This window comes from Trichechus manatus, unplaced genomic scaffold, assembly GCF_000243295.1.
Source record: "Trichechus manatus latirostris isolate Lorelei unplaced genomic scaffold, TriManLat1.0 scaffold00197, whole genome shotgun sequence".
In the NCBI taxonomy this organism is placed as follows: domain Eukaryota; kingdom Metazoa; phylum Chordata; class Mammalia; order Sirenia; family Trichechidae; genus Trichechus; species Trichechus manatus.
In genome coordinates this window covers 1,053,294-1,070,892 of record NW_004444133.1, presented here as the reverse complement: position 1 = coordinate 1,070,892, position 17,599 = coordinate 1,053,294, and the positions used below count along the sequence as shown (strand labels likewise).

The 17,599-nt window shown below is 37.1% G+C and overlaps 1 protein-coding gene across 1 annotated transcript in view; it reads right to left on the bottom strand.

Moving 5' to 3' along the window:
• Positions 1 to 343: 343 nt before the first annotated feature.
• Positions 344 to 17,599, bottom strand: part of WDR70 (WD repeat domain 70) — a 335,096-nt gene continuing 317,840 nt past the window's right edge. The window contains exon 18 of the mRNA XM_004387889.2: positions 344 to 466. Coding sequence (XP_004387946.1) covers positions 379 to 466 — 88 coding nt within the window. The 3' untranslated portion in view covers positions 344 to 378. The remainder of the gene's footprint in view (positions 467 to 17,599) is intronic.

The window sequence follows — 17,599 nt, the reverse complement described above, 5'->3', positions numbered from 1 at the left end:
TCTATACAAGACCAATAACTGTTGAATAAAGTTTCCGAATACCTAAAGTACTTGGTAATAGGCTAAGAATCTGTTTCTTGTTTAGTTGTAATATAGTTTATCAGCTGTAGGTAAGAAAATGTAAGCACTATTTTAGTGGAAGGTAGCTACCAGCCAATCTTCTGAGTGATTCAATAATATACAGGACAAAGTCTGTTAATTAAAAAAATGTATTTTAATTCACAAGCATCTAAAAAAAAAAAGTACTTCATATGTGTACTACTGTTTCATGAGAAACTATTTGTCCTGTAAGCCTTTACCTGAAGTACAATAAAAAAAAAAAAAAAAAAAACTCACATATCCCTCCCCCTCATGCAAATAGCTCTCAAATGAGATTCTTCAAATTTTACGTTTTTTCCATTCTGGCTCATTCTTTGCTTCCTCATCATCAGATTCAACTGGGGCAAACATGGTTTTAGGCTGAGTCCTAAAAGAAAAGTTAAAGAAGAGGAGGAAAAATTTAGTCACCAAGTGTTTATTATATTAGGCTTTGTTTTTTTCCATCATGTGGAGCAAATGTGGGGAATCAATTATTACATCTCAATTATTAGATATAAGTCATCAAACTTCTAGCGAAAAAAAAGAATAATGGAAATTTAACTGTGCAGGAAAAGAGTCAAAGATTCTGCTAAAGGTTTTCCCTCTGGGGCAGATGCTGTCCTTTCCTTAAATAAAATAAAAATGCATCAAATTCACTGGAACCTCACACATCGATAACCACCCTCCACCTCAAACTCAGGCTAACCGAAGGCCAAGTTATATTCACCAAGCAAGAATCTATAAGACCTTGATTTATATTTATCTGGTTGTTCCTAGACATAAGTTTTCCAGATAAATGATGTGATTATAGTATACACAAACAGGAGAGTTTGAGTTAGTAGTTTTCTTATCTAATGAGTTTAAAATAATACATAACATATACAGTAATTTGCACAGTGCCAACAAAAAAAAAAGACAAGACAAAATAATATGCTCCCCCACCCCCAATCAATGTATGGAGCCCTGGTGGCGCAGTAGTTAAGAACTATGGCTGCTAACCAAAAGTTCAGCAGTTCAAATCCACCAGCCCCTCCTTGGAAACCCTATGGGGCAGTTAGTTTTACTCTGTCCTATGGGTCGCTATGAGTTGGAATCGACCCGACAGCAATGGGTTTAGTTTTTTGGTTTTAACGAATGTATGAAATGTCAAGCATTTCAGGATACATGGCTGAGTATCAGTGGGTAATACTGCCACATAGTACATCGTGCAATCTTTACATGAGGACTTTCTGTACTTTGTAAACGTACCTGGCTCAATGACATTCCTTTTCACACCATTCACACAGAAAATATATCCAAGAAAATGTCATATGGTTATAATTTATGCCATTTTTAGTTGTGCTAGTGCTAATTTTCTTTCTAAAGCAGCTCTATCTCGTTATGAAGAAACATTAAAGCATAATATCTGAAGATTATATGACATACAAAGCTAAAGCTTATATCTTCAATTTAGAGTTCAATTCATTATTATCAAGGTTCTTTCAGAATGGTAAAAATAATGACAACAATGATTTATTTGGAAAGGGAAAACAGAGTTAACACTTATAGTACTTCTTGTTGTTTCTTTATTATCATGGGGAAGAAGTATAAACCATCCATAATTCATGCTGATGTTCTGACATGAGTGTACCAGAGTTCCTTACATGTAAGTTAGTTACAATTCCTCTCACACAACCCCCTAGAGCCCAAGATATCCCCATACACAATCCAGTATGGTTAAACTTCTTATTGTCACTTCAAGACACTGTTATGACATCTACAAACAGGTCATAGCTCTAAAATTTCTACAAGCAGTTGCAGATTTTCATATGCCATCAGAGCTACAGAGTTACTAGAAAGCAGGACCATCGACTCTTTAACATGCTACAACAGGACAATTTGGTACTTCTTACATATTTCATCTTCTGGCAAGAATGTTGACCATTTAGGTATGGACAAACCCATACAGGAACAAACTTGTCTTATTTAAAAATACCTTTGAAATAGATATTTAATTTCTAAGGTAAGAAAGTACATGGCCTTCCAAAGATATCTGGCAATGCTTCATAAGACACCAGCTCATTAATATTGGTTGCAGTGAGATTAAGTACCAGGAAGTTGCAGTGCTGCTTTTTTGGGACATAAAGAAATTGAATGATAGATCACAGGAAGAAAGCTGGAGCTCAAAAACGTTATTTCATTTAAGTAGTTACTTTTTTATATTCTACTTTCTTCCAAAAATAATTGTAGAAGGTGGATGTCTAACATTAAAGGGCACAGAATCAATGGAATTATTTTAAAATAGGTTGAAAGTGAGAAATGATTGCAAAAAAGGCATGAGGAAACTTTTCTGGGGTAGTGGTGGAAATATTCTATAATCTTGATACAGTGGTGATTACATAGGTATACACATTTTCAAAACAAACTATACACCTGAATGGTGCATTTTGTATTTTATTGTATGTAAAATAAATTTGACTTAAAAAGAAAATCAGAACAAAGCAAACTAGAAGAAGGTCAAGAACCAAGGAATGAAAGGTATGTAACTAAGCATAAAACTCAGCACGGGAGTTTGGAGCAAGATGGTGGCATAAACAACAGCATGCTCTCATCCCCCACAAAACACACACACACACACACACACACACAAGAAGAAAAAAAAAAAAAAACCCAAACCAACCAAATAAACAAACAACAAGCAGAAACTGGCAGAATCAACATTGTCAGAATTCTGGAAACCAGTCAAAGGGTTACAGGAACTAAATGAACACTGAATCAGGGAAAATGCAACATATAAATGGTAGGAGAGTTTTGGTTTTTTATTCACCTGTGCCCCACTCTCTCCCCGGGTGGGCACTGCCATCTTAAAGCAGTGGCAGCCCACATTCCAGAGACGGAGCCTGGCTCCAGAGGGAACAGAGCAGATTTTATTTGCAAATTACTGTGTGTGTCTGTTCTAACCTGTCTGGGGCTGCCTGTAGGACGGAAGTAAGGTACTCATCTCACTTTGGCCTGTCTCAGAGCTCACGTAGGGCTGAGGGTCAAAGTCATCAAAAATGAAATGGAATGCATAAAGATTAATGTCCTAGGCATTAGTATGCTGAAATGGATTGGTATTGGCCATTTTGAATTGGACAATCATATGGTTTAGTATGCCAGAAATGACAAACTGAAGAGGAATGGCGTTGCATTCATTGTCAAAAAGAACATTTCAATATCTATCCTGAAGTATAACACTGCCAGTGATTGGATAATATCAACATGCCTACAAGGAAGACCAGTTAATATGACTACTATTCAAATTTATGTACCAACCACTAAGGCCAAAGATGAAGAAACTGAAGATTTTTACCAACTTCTGCAGTCTGAAATTGATCAAACATGCAATTAAGATGCACTGATAATTACTGGTGCTTGGAATGTGAAAGCTGGAAACAAAGAAAGAAGGATTTGTAGTTGAAAAATATGGCCTTGGTGATAGAAATGATGCCAGAGATCACAAGATAGAATTCTGCAAGACCAACGACTTGTTCTCTGCAAATACCTTTTTCAACAACATAAATGGCAACTAAACACATGGACCTTGCTGGATGGAATACACAGGATTCAAATGTACTACATCTGTGGAAATATCATCAGTTCAGAACAAGGCCAGGGGCTGACTGTGGAACAGATCATCAATTGCTCATATGCAAGTTCAAGTTGAAGGTGAAAAAAATTAGAGAGCCGAAGTACGACTCTGAATATATACCACCTTAATTTAGAGACCGTATCAAGAATAGATTTGATGCACTGAACACTAATGCCCCAAGACTAGATGAGTTTTGGGATGACATCAAGGACATCATACATGAAGAAAGAAAAAGGTAGTTAAAAAGACAGGAAAGAAAGAAAAGACCAAAATGGATGTCAGAAGAGACTCTGAAACTTGCTCTTGAATGTAGAGTAGCTAAAGTGAATGGAAGAAATGATGAAGTAAAAGAGCTGAACAGAAGATTTCAAAGGGCAGCTCAAGAAGACAAAGTAGAGTATTATAAAGAAATGTGCAAAGACCTGGAGTTAGAAAATCTAAAGGGAAGAGCATGCTTGGCATTTCTTAAACTGAAAGAACTAAAGAAAAAATCCAAGTATTCAGCTGCAATTTTAAAGGATTCTATGGGACGCAGTGGTTAAGAGCTCAGCTGTTAACCAAAAGGTTGGCAGTTCAAATCCACCAGCCACTCCCTGGAAATCCTATGGGGCAGTTCTACTCTGTCCTATGGGATCACTATGAGTCAGAACCGACTTGATGGCAACGGGTTTGGTATGGGAAAAATACTGAACGACACAGGAAGGATCAAAAGAAGATGGAAGGAATACACAGAGTCCCTGTACCAAAAAGAATTGGTCGATGTTCAACCACTTCAGTATATGATCAAGAACCGATTGTACTGAAGGAAGAAGTCCAAGCTTCACTGAAGGTACTGGCAAAAAGCAAGGCTCCAGGAATTGACAGAATACCAACTGAGATGTTTCAACAAACAGATGCAACACTGGAAGGCTCATTCGTCTATGCCAAGAAATTCAGAAGACAGCTACCTGGCCAACGGACTGGAAGAGATCCATATTTGTGTCCATTCCAAAGAAAAGTGATCCAACAGAACGCAGAAATTATCAAACAATAGCATTAATATCATACACAAGTAAAATACTGCTGAAAATAATTCAAAAATGGTTGCAGTAGTACATTGACAGGGTACTTCCAGAAATTCAAGCCGGATTCAGAAGAGGATGTGGAACGAAGGATATCACTGCTGATATCAGATGGATCTTGGCTGAAAGCAGAGAATACCACAAAGATGTTTACCTGTGTTTTACTGACTATGCAAAGGCATTCAACTGTGTGGATCATAACAAATTATGGGCAACATTGCGGAGAATGAGAATTCTAGAACACTTAACTGTGCTTATGCGGAAACCTGTACATAGACCAAGAGGCAGTCAGTTGAACAGAACAAGGGGACACCGTGTGGTTAAAATCAAGAAAAGTGTGCATCATGGTTGTATCTTTTCACCATTCTTATTCAATCCGTATGATAAGCAAATAATCTGAGGAGCTGGACTATATGAAGAACGCAGCATCACAACTGAAGGAAGACTCATTAACAACCTGTAATATGCCAATGACGCAATCTTGCTTGCCGAAAGCGAAGAGGATTTGAAACGCTTACTGATGAAGATCAAAGACTACAGCCTTCTGTTTGGATTACACCCCACATAAAGAAAGCAAAAATCCTTACAACTGGACCAATAAGCAACATCATGATAAACGGAGAAAATATTGAAGTTATCAAGGATCTCATTTGACTTGGATCCAAAATCAATGCCCATGGAAGCAACAGTCAAGAAATCAAACGAGGTATATTGCACTGGGCAAATTTGCTGTAAAAGACCTCTTTTAAGTCTTAAAAAGCAACGATGTCGTCTCAAGGACTAAGGTACACCTGATCCAAGACAGGTATTTTCAATCACCTCATATGCATGGAAAAGCTGGACAATGAATCAGGAAGACTGATGGAGAACTAAAGCCTTTGAATTATGGTGTTGGCAAAGGATACTGAATATATCACAGACTGCCAGAAGAAGGAACAAATCTGTCTTGGAAGAAGTACAGCCAGAATGCTCCTTAGAAGCGAGGATGGCAAGACTGCATCTCACATACTTTGGAAGTCCAGTCCCTAGAGAAGGACATCATGCTTGGTAAAGTAGAGGGTCAGCGAAAAACAGGAAGACCCTCAATGAGATAGACTGGCATAGTAGCTGCAACAATGGGCTCAAGCATAGAAACGATTGTGAGGACAGCGTAAGACCAGGGAGTGTTTTACTCTGTTGTACACAGGGTTACTATGAGTCAGAACTAACTCGATGGCACCTAACAACAACAGCATTCAACTAACAAGAGTGCTCCAAAATATAAGACACCAACATTGACAGAATTAAAGGGGTAAATAAACAATTCTATAATAATACCCGGAAACATCAATAAACCACTTTTAAAGGTAGACAGAACATCTGCATAGAAGATCAATAAGGAAGCAAAGGACTTGAGCAAGATTATAAAACCAACTAGACCTAACAAGACATATATAGAATACTCCATTCAATAACAGCAGAATTACATATACTTCTCTAGTGCACATGGATCATTTTCTAGGGTAGACCACATATTGGGTCACAAAACAAGTCTTCGTAAATTTTAAAAGACTGAAATCAAAGTATCTTCTCCAACCACAATGGAATGAACTAGGTATCAATAACAGAAGGAAACTGGAAATTTCACAAATGTGGAAATTAAACAACCAAAGATCAAAGAAGAAATCACAAGGGAAATTAGAAAATACTTAGCAACAAATGAGAGAAAAACACAACATATGAAAACTTATGGGATGCAGGAAGGCAGTGCTCACAAGGAAGTTTATAGTGGTAAATACCTACTTTAAAAAAGATAGATCTCAAATCAATAGCCTACCTTGCCACCTTGACAAACTATAAAAAGAAGAGTAAACTAAGCCCAAAGCTACCAGAAGGAAGGAAAAAAAAACAAAGATTAAAGTTAAATGAAGTAGAGAACAGAAAAACAACAGAGAGAATTAACAAAACCAAAAGTTAGTTCTTTGAAAAGATCAATAAAATCAACAAACCTTTAGCTAAACTGTCAAAGAAAAAAAGAGAGATGATGCACATAACTAAAATCAGAAATGAGAGTGGGGAAATTACTACCAACCTTACAGAAATAAAAAATTATAAGAAAATGCTATGAACAATTGTTTGCCAACAAATTAGATAACCTAGATGAAATAAACAAATTCCTAGAAATAAACTACCTAAACTGGCTCAAGAAAAAACAGAACATCTCAACAGACTTATAGCAAGTAAAGAGACTGAATCAGTAACCAAAAACCTCCCAACAGAGAAAAGTCGAGGACTAGACTGAATGAATTCTATCAGTCATTTAAAGAAGAGTTAACACCAATCCTTCTGAAACTCTTCCAAAAAATACAAGAGAAATGAACATTTCTTAACTCATTCTGGAGGCCAACATTACCCTAATACCAAAGCCAGATAAAGATATCACAAAGAAGATATGACACATCAATATTCTTTATGAAAACTCACATGTAAAAATCCTCAACAAAATACTAGAAAATTGAATCCAAAAGGATTATATACCATATATGAAAATTAACTCAAAATGAATCAGTGACCTAAATATAAGAGCTAAAACCATAAAACTCTTAGAAGAAAACAGGAGTAAAGCTTTAAGATCTTGTTTTTGACAATGGATTCTTAGATATGACACCAAAAGTGTTAGCAACAAAAGAAAAAAATAGACAAATTGGATTTCATCAAAATTAAAAACTTTTGTGCATCAAAGGACTTTATCAAGAAAGTGAAGAGAGAACCTACAGAATGAGAGAAGATATTTGAAGCCGTAGGTTTTATAAGGGTTAATATCCAGAATATGCACAGAACTCCTACAACTCAACAACAAAAAGACAAACAAACCAGTCAAAAAATGGACAAAGGATTTGATGACATTTCTCCAAAAAAGATACGCAAATGGCCAAAAAGCACATAAAAAGATACTCATTACTCATTTAGGGAAACGCAAATCAAAACTACAATGAGATACCATTTCACACCCACTAGGATGACTATTATCAGAAAAATGGAAAACAGTAAGTGCTGAAGAGGATGTGGAGAAACTGGAACCATAATCCATTACTAGTAGGACTGTAAAATGGTACAGTCACTGTGGCAAACAGTTTGGCAGTTCCTAAAAAAGGTAAACACCGAATTACCATATGACACAGCAACTCCACTCCTAGGTAAATACTCAAAAAATTTGTAACAGGGACTCAAGCAGATACTTATATACCAATGTTCATTGCATGCAGCATTATTCGTAATAGGTGAAAGGTGGAAAAAACCTAAGTGTCCATCAACAGACGAATGGATAGACAAAATGTGGCATATTATTCAGTCATAAAGGGAAATTAAGTTCTGATACATGCTACATATGGATGAGCCTTGAAAACATTATGCCAAGTGAAATAAGCCAACACAAAAGAACAAATATTTTATGATCCTACTTATATGAAATATCTAGAATAGGCAAATGCCTACAGACAAAAGTAGATTAGCAGTTATTCGGGCAGGAGAAGGGGAGAATGGGAAGTTACTGCTTAAGGGGTACTAATTTCTGTTTGGGGGTGATGAAAAACTTTTGGAAATAAATAGTATTGATGGTAGGACAACATAGTAAATGTAATTAATGTCACTGAACCGTACACTTAAAAATGGTTAAAATAGTAAATTTTGTGTTACTTATGTTTTACCATAATAAAATTAAAAAATTAAAAAATATATATTTTAAATGTGACAATAACACAAACAACAACAAAAACTTAGCACTGAACTTCCTAGCAACCAAGCCAAAAAGAGAGAGAGAGAAATACTAATTTTTCAAAGCTCAAAAAAACCCCCTCGCAAACATCTAGCTCAATTGGCATAACACAGTTTATAAAGACAATGTTCTACATTCTACCTTGGTGAGTAGCGTCTGCGGTCTTAAAAGCCTATGAGCAGCCATCTAAGATACTCCACTGGTCTTACCCCTTCGGGAGCAAGGGAGAGTGAAGAGAACAGGATACAAGGTAAAGATTAGTCCAAAGGACTAATGGTCCACAGCTACCAAGGCCTCCACCAGACTGAGTCCAGTACAGTTAGATGGTGCCCGGCTACCACCAGTGACTGCTCTGACCGGGATCACAACAGAGGGTTCTGGACAGAGCTGGAGAAGGATGTAGAACAAAATTCTAACTCACAAAAAAAAGACCAGATTTACTGGTCTGAAAGAGACTGAAGAAACCCTGAGAGTATGGCCCCTGGACACTCATAGCTCAGTGGTGAAGTCACTTCCAAGGTTCACCATTCAGCCGGGGATTGGACAGCCCCATAAAACAAAGCGGGACTAATGAGGCACAGCAGTCCAGGGACAAGGACTAGAAGGCAGAAGGGGACAGGAAAGCTGTTGATAGGGAACCCAAGGTTGAGTAAGGACAGTGTTGACATGTAGTGGGGTTGTTAACCACTGTCACAGGGTAACATGTGTACTAACTGTTTAATGAGAAACTATTTTGTTCTGTAAACCATCTAAAGTGACAATAGCAGCACAACTGGAAGAACGTAATTTTTTTAATGTCACTGGATTGTGCATGTAGAAATTTCTGAAATGGTGTATCTTTGGCTATGTATATTTTCACCAAAAAAAAAAAAGGTCTAGAAGGGAGCGTGTTGACATGTCGTGGGATTGTTAACCAATATCATAAAACAACACATGTACTGACTGATTAATGAGAAACTATTTGTTGTGTAAACCTTCACCTAAAGTACAACAACAACAAAAAAATAGCATCCTCTAAAAAAAAAAAACCAACCCATTGCTGTTGAGTCCATTCCGACTGATAGTGACCCTATAGGATAGAGTAGAACTGCTCCACAGGGTTTCCAAGGAGCGGCTGGTGGATTCCAACTGCTGACCTGTTGGTTAGCAGCTGAGCTCTTAACCACTGCACCCCCAGGGGAGACACCTTTTTCCTCCCTAACATCAAATGCAGATTTTTGTATCAGACTCACTTAGATTGTCACTTCCAATGAGCAGACCACAACAGTTTTCTTTGCCTTCAGCAGGTATTCTAATTTAGGGGATCTCAAGTTGTTTGGGAGGTGGAACACCTGAACATCATGGTCTTCTTTGCAAAACTTCATGACATTTATTTTAAATTCCACTTTTTGAACTAAGAACAATGTTGTCAGCAAAATGGCCATATGTGTATGCAGTATCAAATCATAGCCCCTAGCTTCTCCAAATTGCTGAAATTAAGACATAAACCAGTGTCCAAATTTTCCCAGCAATACTTGTTTACCACTTGTTCTTTCATTTTGTCAGCTGTTATACCTAGCAGACAAGCAGTTACATCAAAAAATATTTTATGTTTTATTAAAACTTGAGGAGTAACATCTAAAATGGGGACAATTCTATCCATAAACTTTATCTTGTCTGACTACTGGAAAAAGATCGCCATAATTGAGCTAGGTTGGCCAGGTACAGAATAATTAAGTGTGAGAACTTGGCTCTTGGGCTTTGAAATAAGGAAGAATGAGCCCTCTGTCTAGGATAAAAGGGAGATATCTTAGAGGTGGCCATAGCCTCAACCTAGGGTTGTGCCTGGAGCAGTGCTTTCAAACCGTCTGTGGAGCAGGACCCGTCTTTGTTTTCTAATTTTCAATCTTTTGTGGACAAATATTGTATTACTGGAAAAATATAATTTAAAAGATTACAAAATACAAAGCCAAATTATTTTATTAGATTCAATCAATATAACCAATTGCTATAAAATTTTCTAAGCGCTTCCTCTCAGTTTCTACACTTAGCTCATCAGTGCTGGTTTGTGGACCACTCTATGAAAAGTACCTGCTGAGAGCCCCATCCCTCCCCTAGACTGAGAAACAGAGTGAGAAAAGCAGGGTTGCATATACTAAAGAATCTGTCTTCTTAACATAAACTTTTACAACTGTGGGAAAATATTTCTCATATCTAGAAAAGTTGGCCCTGTATGATGCTACTGAAGACTTGGTGAGTGAATGAAGTTGGAGCTGCACGCACAGGCTCACCCTTTTAAAGGAACCAAAAACCAAACCAGTTGCTGTAGACTCAATTCTGACTCATGGCAACCCCACGTATTTTCAGTGTAGAACTGCCCTCCTTAGGGTTTCATGGCTGTGACCTTTCAGAAGCAGATTGCCAGGCTTTTCTTCTGAGGCACTCTGGGTAGGTCAAACTGCCAACCTTTCTGTCAGTAGCCCAGTGCTTAAGTGTTTATGCCACCCAGGGATTCCTATACCCTTTGAAGAGTAGTCTTTAATTCTTATGGATTAGGGATGGGGAGGGGAAGGGAAATTTGGCCCACAGAAGAAAATTTCCCTCAATCCAATCCATCCTGTCCCCAAAACTAAAATTCTTACACATAGTACACAGCCTTCAATAAGAGCTGTATGCTGTTAGCTAAATAAAGACCAGGTTTCTCAAAAAGGATTATTCAATTTTAGCACATTGAACATCTCATCCAGCCTAGGGGATGCCAGTGTTTTGTAGGAGTAGAGTGAGAGAGTCACAGCTTTAAATGTTGCAGCTATTCTTCCTTTTCAGCAATTTTTATCTTTGAATTTATTTCCAGCAGGTATTCTTTAGAAGAATTTTGGAAATCCACATATGGGAAAGTTTTTTTTTTTTTTTTTTTTTTTTAATTCAATTCAGGATCATCTAGGGCATTTTAAACAGGTTTCTTTAGTCACCACTTTATTAAGACAACAAGGAACAGAGATGATTAGGCAACTCCAGCAGAGGATTTCTTCCCTGGGGGATGGCCTAATTTGTCCTTGGCATAGAAAACTACTATGAAAATAAATCAACAATGAAAAGCAGGAATAAAATGACACTTGCAAAAAGAGAAAACATTACTGAATTTTGAAAACACTTAAAAGTGGGTCTGGAAATTCCTGCTTTTAAAGCCAACAGGAAACAAACAAAACCTTCTAAGTCTCTATTAACATCATCACTGGCACAAAAATGGATTCTATTCTGGGCTGTCTGAAGAAACAGAATTTGTACACTGATCTTAACATGGGTTGTCTTGGGTGCTTCCATCAGAGGACTAGAACAAATCAAACCAAATGGACACCGAGGAAATGGTGGCAACTCAGGAAATACACAAATAATGTGCAAGAAATATAGTCTACGGCTTCAAGAAGGCATTTCCATTACCTACCCATTCCTCTAGCATTCTATACCTCATTTCTCAAGAGGCAGACAGTTATCAACTCAAACTTACAGCCTCATAGCAGATCTATTATTCCTTGCTCAAACATAAAGCCCATAAAGGGATCTCCTCGAAGGAAAAAAGAGGTCAGGGGAACATTCCATTCAGCCAAATGTAAAATCACTCTGGGTGCCCAACAAGTTAGTGGGGATAAGGTAAGCCTCACTGGAGAAGCAGTAAAATATCCGTCTTATTGAAATCAGCTCTCTCCAGAATATTTCTTTTACTGGATTGTGGCCCATACTTGCCCATTTTTCAAAGGGTTAATTTATTAAAACCCAAGCTTATAGGGAGCTGATATGAAACTACTTGTGTTTTCCAGTTTGATTAAGTGGGAACAGTAAACATTCTTCAACTGACTTATATATACCAATTTGGCTACTAGAGTCACCAAGAAAAGGAGAGCAGGTCAGATGTCAGCATAGTTACTGCTGCTAACCATCAAATAAACTAACCAGAGGAAGGCTGAAGGGTTTTTTGTTTTATTTTGTTTTTACTTCAATAAATTCTGTATTTGCTAAGAGTTTATATAATTTCATGAAGCAAATATAAAAATTTAAGCAAATGTCTGTCTCAAATTCATAAATCCTGATTAGCTGATAGCTTTGTGCTCATTAATTTTCTCCTTTGAACTTCTTTTTTTTAACTTGAGTTCTTAAGTTTATTTGCTCAAAGTGAGTCTTTTCCAGCAACTGTGTACATAAAAATGAAAGAAACCCAACAGAAACCAAGCTCTACCTTTGTTATTTCTATCTACAGAATTTTGTGTAGAATAGCCAGTAAAGAATAAAGATCCTTCCTGCAATCTTCTAACAGAGTATTTTTGAGGTGCATTGTTTGTGCAAGAGATTTAAAGTGTTTGTAGGACTGTCCCTTCTCTTCTGACTAAGCTTTGACTTATGTCTTCTGAAGTCTTCCTCTAGCTCTCAGGCCATAGTGAAGTCATCAAAATGGTTTCAGCTGCAATGGAAAGTCCACAGGTCAAATTCTTTTTAATTACGGATATGCTTCTGATATGATTTAGCATAAGGCCAGCTCTAGGGTAGGGTAATAGAATGAGTATGAGTGGAAATCACTTGTATTATTTAGTCATCAGTACGTGAGTATAAACTACAAGCTTTTTTGGCTCAGGGCCCATTGTTTATTATGAAGGAAAACCTCAAAGCCAAAGTCAATTATAGCCATGACTTGATAATCTGACATGCCTGTTAACCCTGTTAGAACGAATGTTAGAATGAATAAGGCCCAGATGAAACTCTGACCCAGTCATGACAATTGCAGAATTATTAAGATTAAATAAAGGGCTTGAGCAAAAGATTCCACTTGAAATGGTCCCTTCTTTCTGGGGAAAGAGCTAATCAAAGATGTTTTTTTTTTTTTTTTAAATATAAAGGATTCATAAGGAGAGGCAATAAGATATTTCTAGATAACGAATTTCCTATTTTCTTCAGGAAATGAATGCATAATATTTTGGAAAATAGATAAACACATATCAGACTCATAAACAAGGCATTTCAACTCATAATGGTACATGTGAAAGTTCAAAGACCGGGTGAGGGTGGAGAAAAGGACATATATGAAACCTGTGGAAATTGTGGAACGAGACAGTGAGAAAGAAAAAGAAAAACCCTATAAAATTCCCAGTAGCCACCTGATCATCAAGTGGGTGAATAAGTTAAATGATAAAACTTTAGAAAACCACACAGGCCTAGGGCAGCCCAGATACCACCAACGCCCTCTCTAAGCTCACATTTATAAAGGAGGTGACTGTATGCCACAACTTCTATTCAAAAACATGGAAGCTAGGTGTTGGTGTAGCCCTGCCCCCTTACTTCATCCATGGAGAAATAATCTCAGCGGAGGTAAGGAGACTCAGTGAAGGTAGTAGCAGAGCCGGAACTAAACCCTAAGACTTCTGATTCTTAGTCTCATGTTCCTTCTGCTATGTCATGCTAGCTCACACAATAATCTTTTCAGATTCACTACTACTTAACTCTTCTAATAGCTACTCTCAGTTGTTTTGTGATGAGAAGAAGTACATTGTAAGGGTTAAAAGCCTAGCTTAACCCTGAAGCCAGACTACCTGTGTTCAAATCCCAACTCTGTGACCTGCTACCTGTGTGGCTAGTTACAAGTCTGTTTACTCATCTGTAAAACAGGGATAATAATACTACATACACACACTTCTTTTTTAAACAAGCCTGGAATAGAATAAATTTAATTAAAATATTACTTCATAAAATAGGCATATTCAAAAATGTTGTATGTATAATACATTTGATAAAACAACTTATATATTATATACAAAATATCAATTTCCTAGTTTTAAAAAACTCCTACAAGAAATTATTTCGTTATGTAAATCTATTTTTTTTTTAGTATGAATCTCTATAATTTATTCTGTAAGTTTGAATTTTCTTAAGAAGGAATCAATTTTTGTTTATTTTAAATACTTTTGTACTTATTACCAACTTTAGTCTGCAAAATAATCACATGGGACATTTCTTAAAATACAGATTGCCAGTCCCACTACCACAAAATCTAACTGAGTTCGTGTAGGGTAGAGTCCAGAAATCTGCATTTTTTTAAACCCCTCCTCCCCCAGTCAGTTCACGCAAACCACTCTGAGAAACACTGGCATCTACACAGGAATATGGTGGACATATGTCTACACGGGAATTCAGTTACCTAAATATAATTCAGGAAAAAAGTTACATTTTTCTCTTTACTGGTTTATGTCTCTTCCTGGCACAAAGAGTATATAAACCTTCACTTCACTTACAGGGCGACCTCTTTAAATCTTGCCTACTAACTCACCATGACTTTAAATGGATCCTTTATAGGTGGGAATGATATTTTAACATGCGTGCACATGCACACACACACACACATCCACGTATTCTATATCAGACAAGACATGCACACGGAAAATGAAATTGACCGAACCAGCAATCATAGCAGTTTATCTGGCAAGAAAAGTGACCACGGTTGACAGAGCTGGCAGGCTGCTGGCTGGGGTCCAGGCTCCCACACGTATCTATCCCTTTCTGATGCATAAGTTAACAGCATTCTGGATCTACATCCTGCCCACTCCTCAGCCAATTCCTTTTCCCCTCCCTCCGCAACATCTTTTAACATGAAAATGAATCTGTCCACCTGTAGCTGAATGAGAGTCTTCTGTGATCCTGCTGTGTTTTAAAACTTTCATGACTATTACATTGCTAGTGCCGGGAATGAAATTTAAATACCCAGTCAATGAACATAAAGGGTTCAAAGACTCTTCATTATCATCACTGGAGAATGAAGGTGAGTCTGTGTTACATGCAGGCGGGTAGATTTGTGTAATATCTAATTGTGCTTTTCCCTGATAAAGTAAGATACAGTAAATCTTCATTTCATCACTGACATAAGCCAGTTGCAGTGAAGAAAAACCAGACACACATTCTCAATTACAGTGACCTTTATGAAAAGATCCTATTAAATATTAGCTTCCCTTCAAACACTGTGCCAGTTGGCGGTAAACAGTATACTCTAGCAGGTGAACAAGGAGAAATAGCACAGCAATTCTGGCTAACAAATTACATGCCACAGACAGACACTGCCATGAACTTAGCATGCAGTAAATGTAAGGTGACAAAATCGGGTAGAAGGAAAGAGATGGAAACAAAACGCAGCAGCAGAAAGGCGTATATTAAGAGAGAGCACAGTCTCTGGAAAGCTCATTAGATTAAGAATCGAGAACTGACTGCTAGTTCTATTTTCAGTCGCTGTTAATTGCAAGTCTCTAGGCTTCAGTCTCCTCACATGTAAGGAGAGGATATAACCATATATGTTCTACCTGCTTTGAAGAGTTGCTATTAAACTAGCACATTATTTAATTACAACTAAATTGCCTACAATACAGAAAAATATCTTCAGGGAATGGTCACAAAATCAGCAAAAATACTTTCAGCTGCAATTAAGTCTATGAAAATATTAATTACCAATTAGCGTTAGAAGAGTCAGAAAATCCAAATAGACTATTTACCATGAGGGAACGGGAAAGAGAGCAAAAGGTTAGTAAGGAATTACATTCACTCTTCACTCCATAAAAGCACCAGGCTTTGATAGTTTCACATGTGAATTCTAGCAAATCTTTACAAAGTAGATAAATTTAATGGTATGCAAACAGTCTAAGGGTATATATAGAGAAAAAAAGCATACAAAACTTTTTATGAGGCCAGGCTAACACTTGACAAAGATTACATCACAACCATGTGAAGGTCATACAAAAAATGCAAGAATAATTCAGTATCAGGAAATTCAGTAATATAATTCATCATATTCATTGGTCAAAGTAGAAAAATCATATGATCACTCCTACTGAGATACAATGAAGGAATTCAATAAAATTTAGCATCTATTCCTGATGGACGTGCTTCTGGCCTTTTAACATGGTGTTTTCTTTGCATGAGCTCTTCTTCCCCTGGATATCTGCATGGCTTGCTCCCTCATTTTCATTCAGGTCAAATATAACTTTAGCAGAGTTCTACTCTGACCATCATATCTAACATAGCAACCTTTCCTCCCTTTGGATATTCTATGTCCTCTTCTCCCTATTTTAGCTTTCTTCTTAGCACTTACTAGCATCTAACACTATGGATTTTTAAAGGTTACAGCCAAGAAAACCCTATGGAGCGGTTCTACTCCGTAACACACGGGGTAGCCATGAATCAGAATCGACTCAATAGCAACAGGTTGGTTGGTCGCTGCCTGCTAAAATATAATATCCACAATAATTTCTATATTATCACGTAGTAGAAGAATAACTGACACATAGCAGGAGTGTAGTAAATCTTTGTTGAATGAATAAATAAAACAGAAAGAGATGGATTCTTCCTTAATATCTTGTATGTTTGTGTTTAAAAATTTTTATCATGCTGTATGGGGAAATACCATTAGATTGAACAATATGAAATTGCCAATATTTGACTATTTTTGACTTGTAAAAATGACAATTTCATATGGTTCAACCTAACAGAATCACTCTTGTTAAAGTTCAAAATGAGAAAAGAATATACACTATCAATGACATTATTTAACATTGTTTTGGCAGCACCAGTCAATGCAACTAGATAAGAACAAGAATTAATAGGTATAAAAATTGAAAAGGTAGAGGTAAAAGTATCATTGTTTGCAGCTGACATAATTTAATATGTGAAAAACCCAAGCAAATTGACTAAACATTATTTCAAATAAGAGAAGACAGTAAATAAATGGATACCACACGCACGCACACACACACACACAAATACGTAGCCATATAGTGTTCCTTTAAGAAAAGTCCTTATTTACAACAGCACAAAAAGATAAAATAAGTTCCGGCAAGATGGCGCTCTAGGCAGAAGCACCACGCCGTCCCTCCACAGCAAAGATCCGAAAAACTAAGCGAAACAGAGAATGCAACATACCTGAAACCCTAGAACATCAAATGAAGAGATAAAGAACTCAGCCGAGCACCAAATGGAGTGAGAATACTGAAACAGAACGGAGAGCGAGGAGAGATTCATGCAGAGATCCCCTACCAGCTAACGCAGCGCGGATCCACCATCTTGGACTCCTATCGGAGACCAGCAAATGGG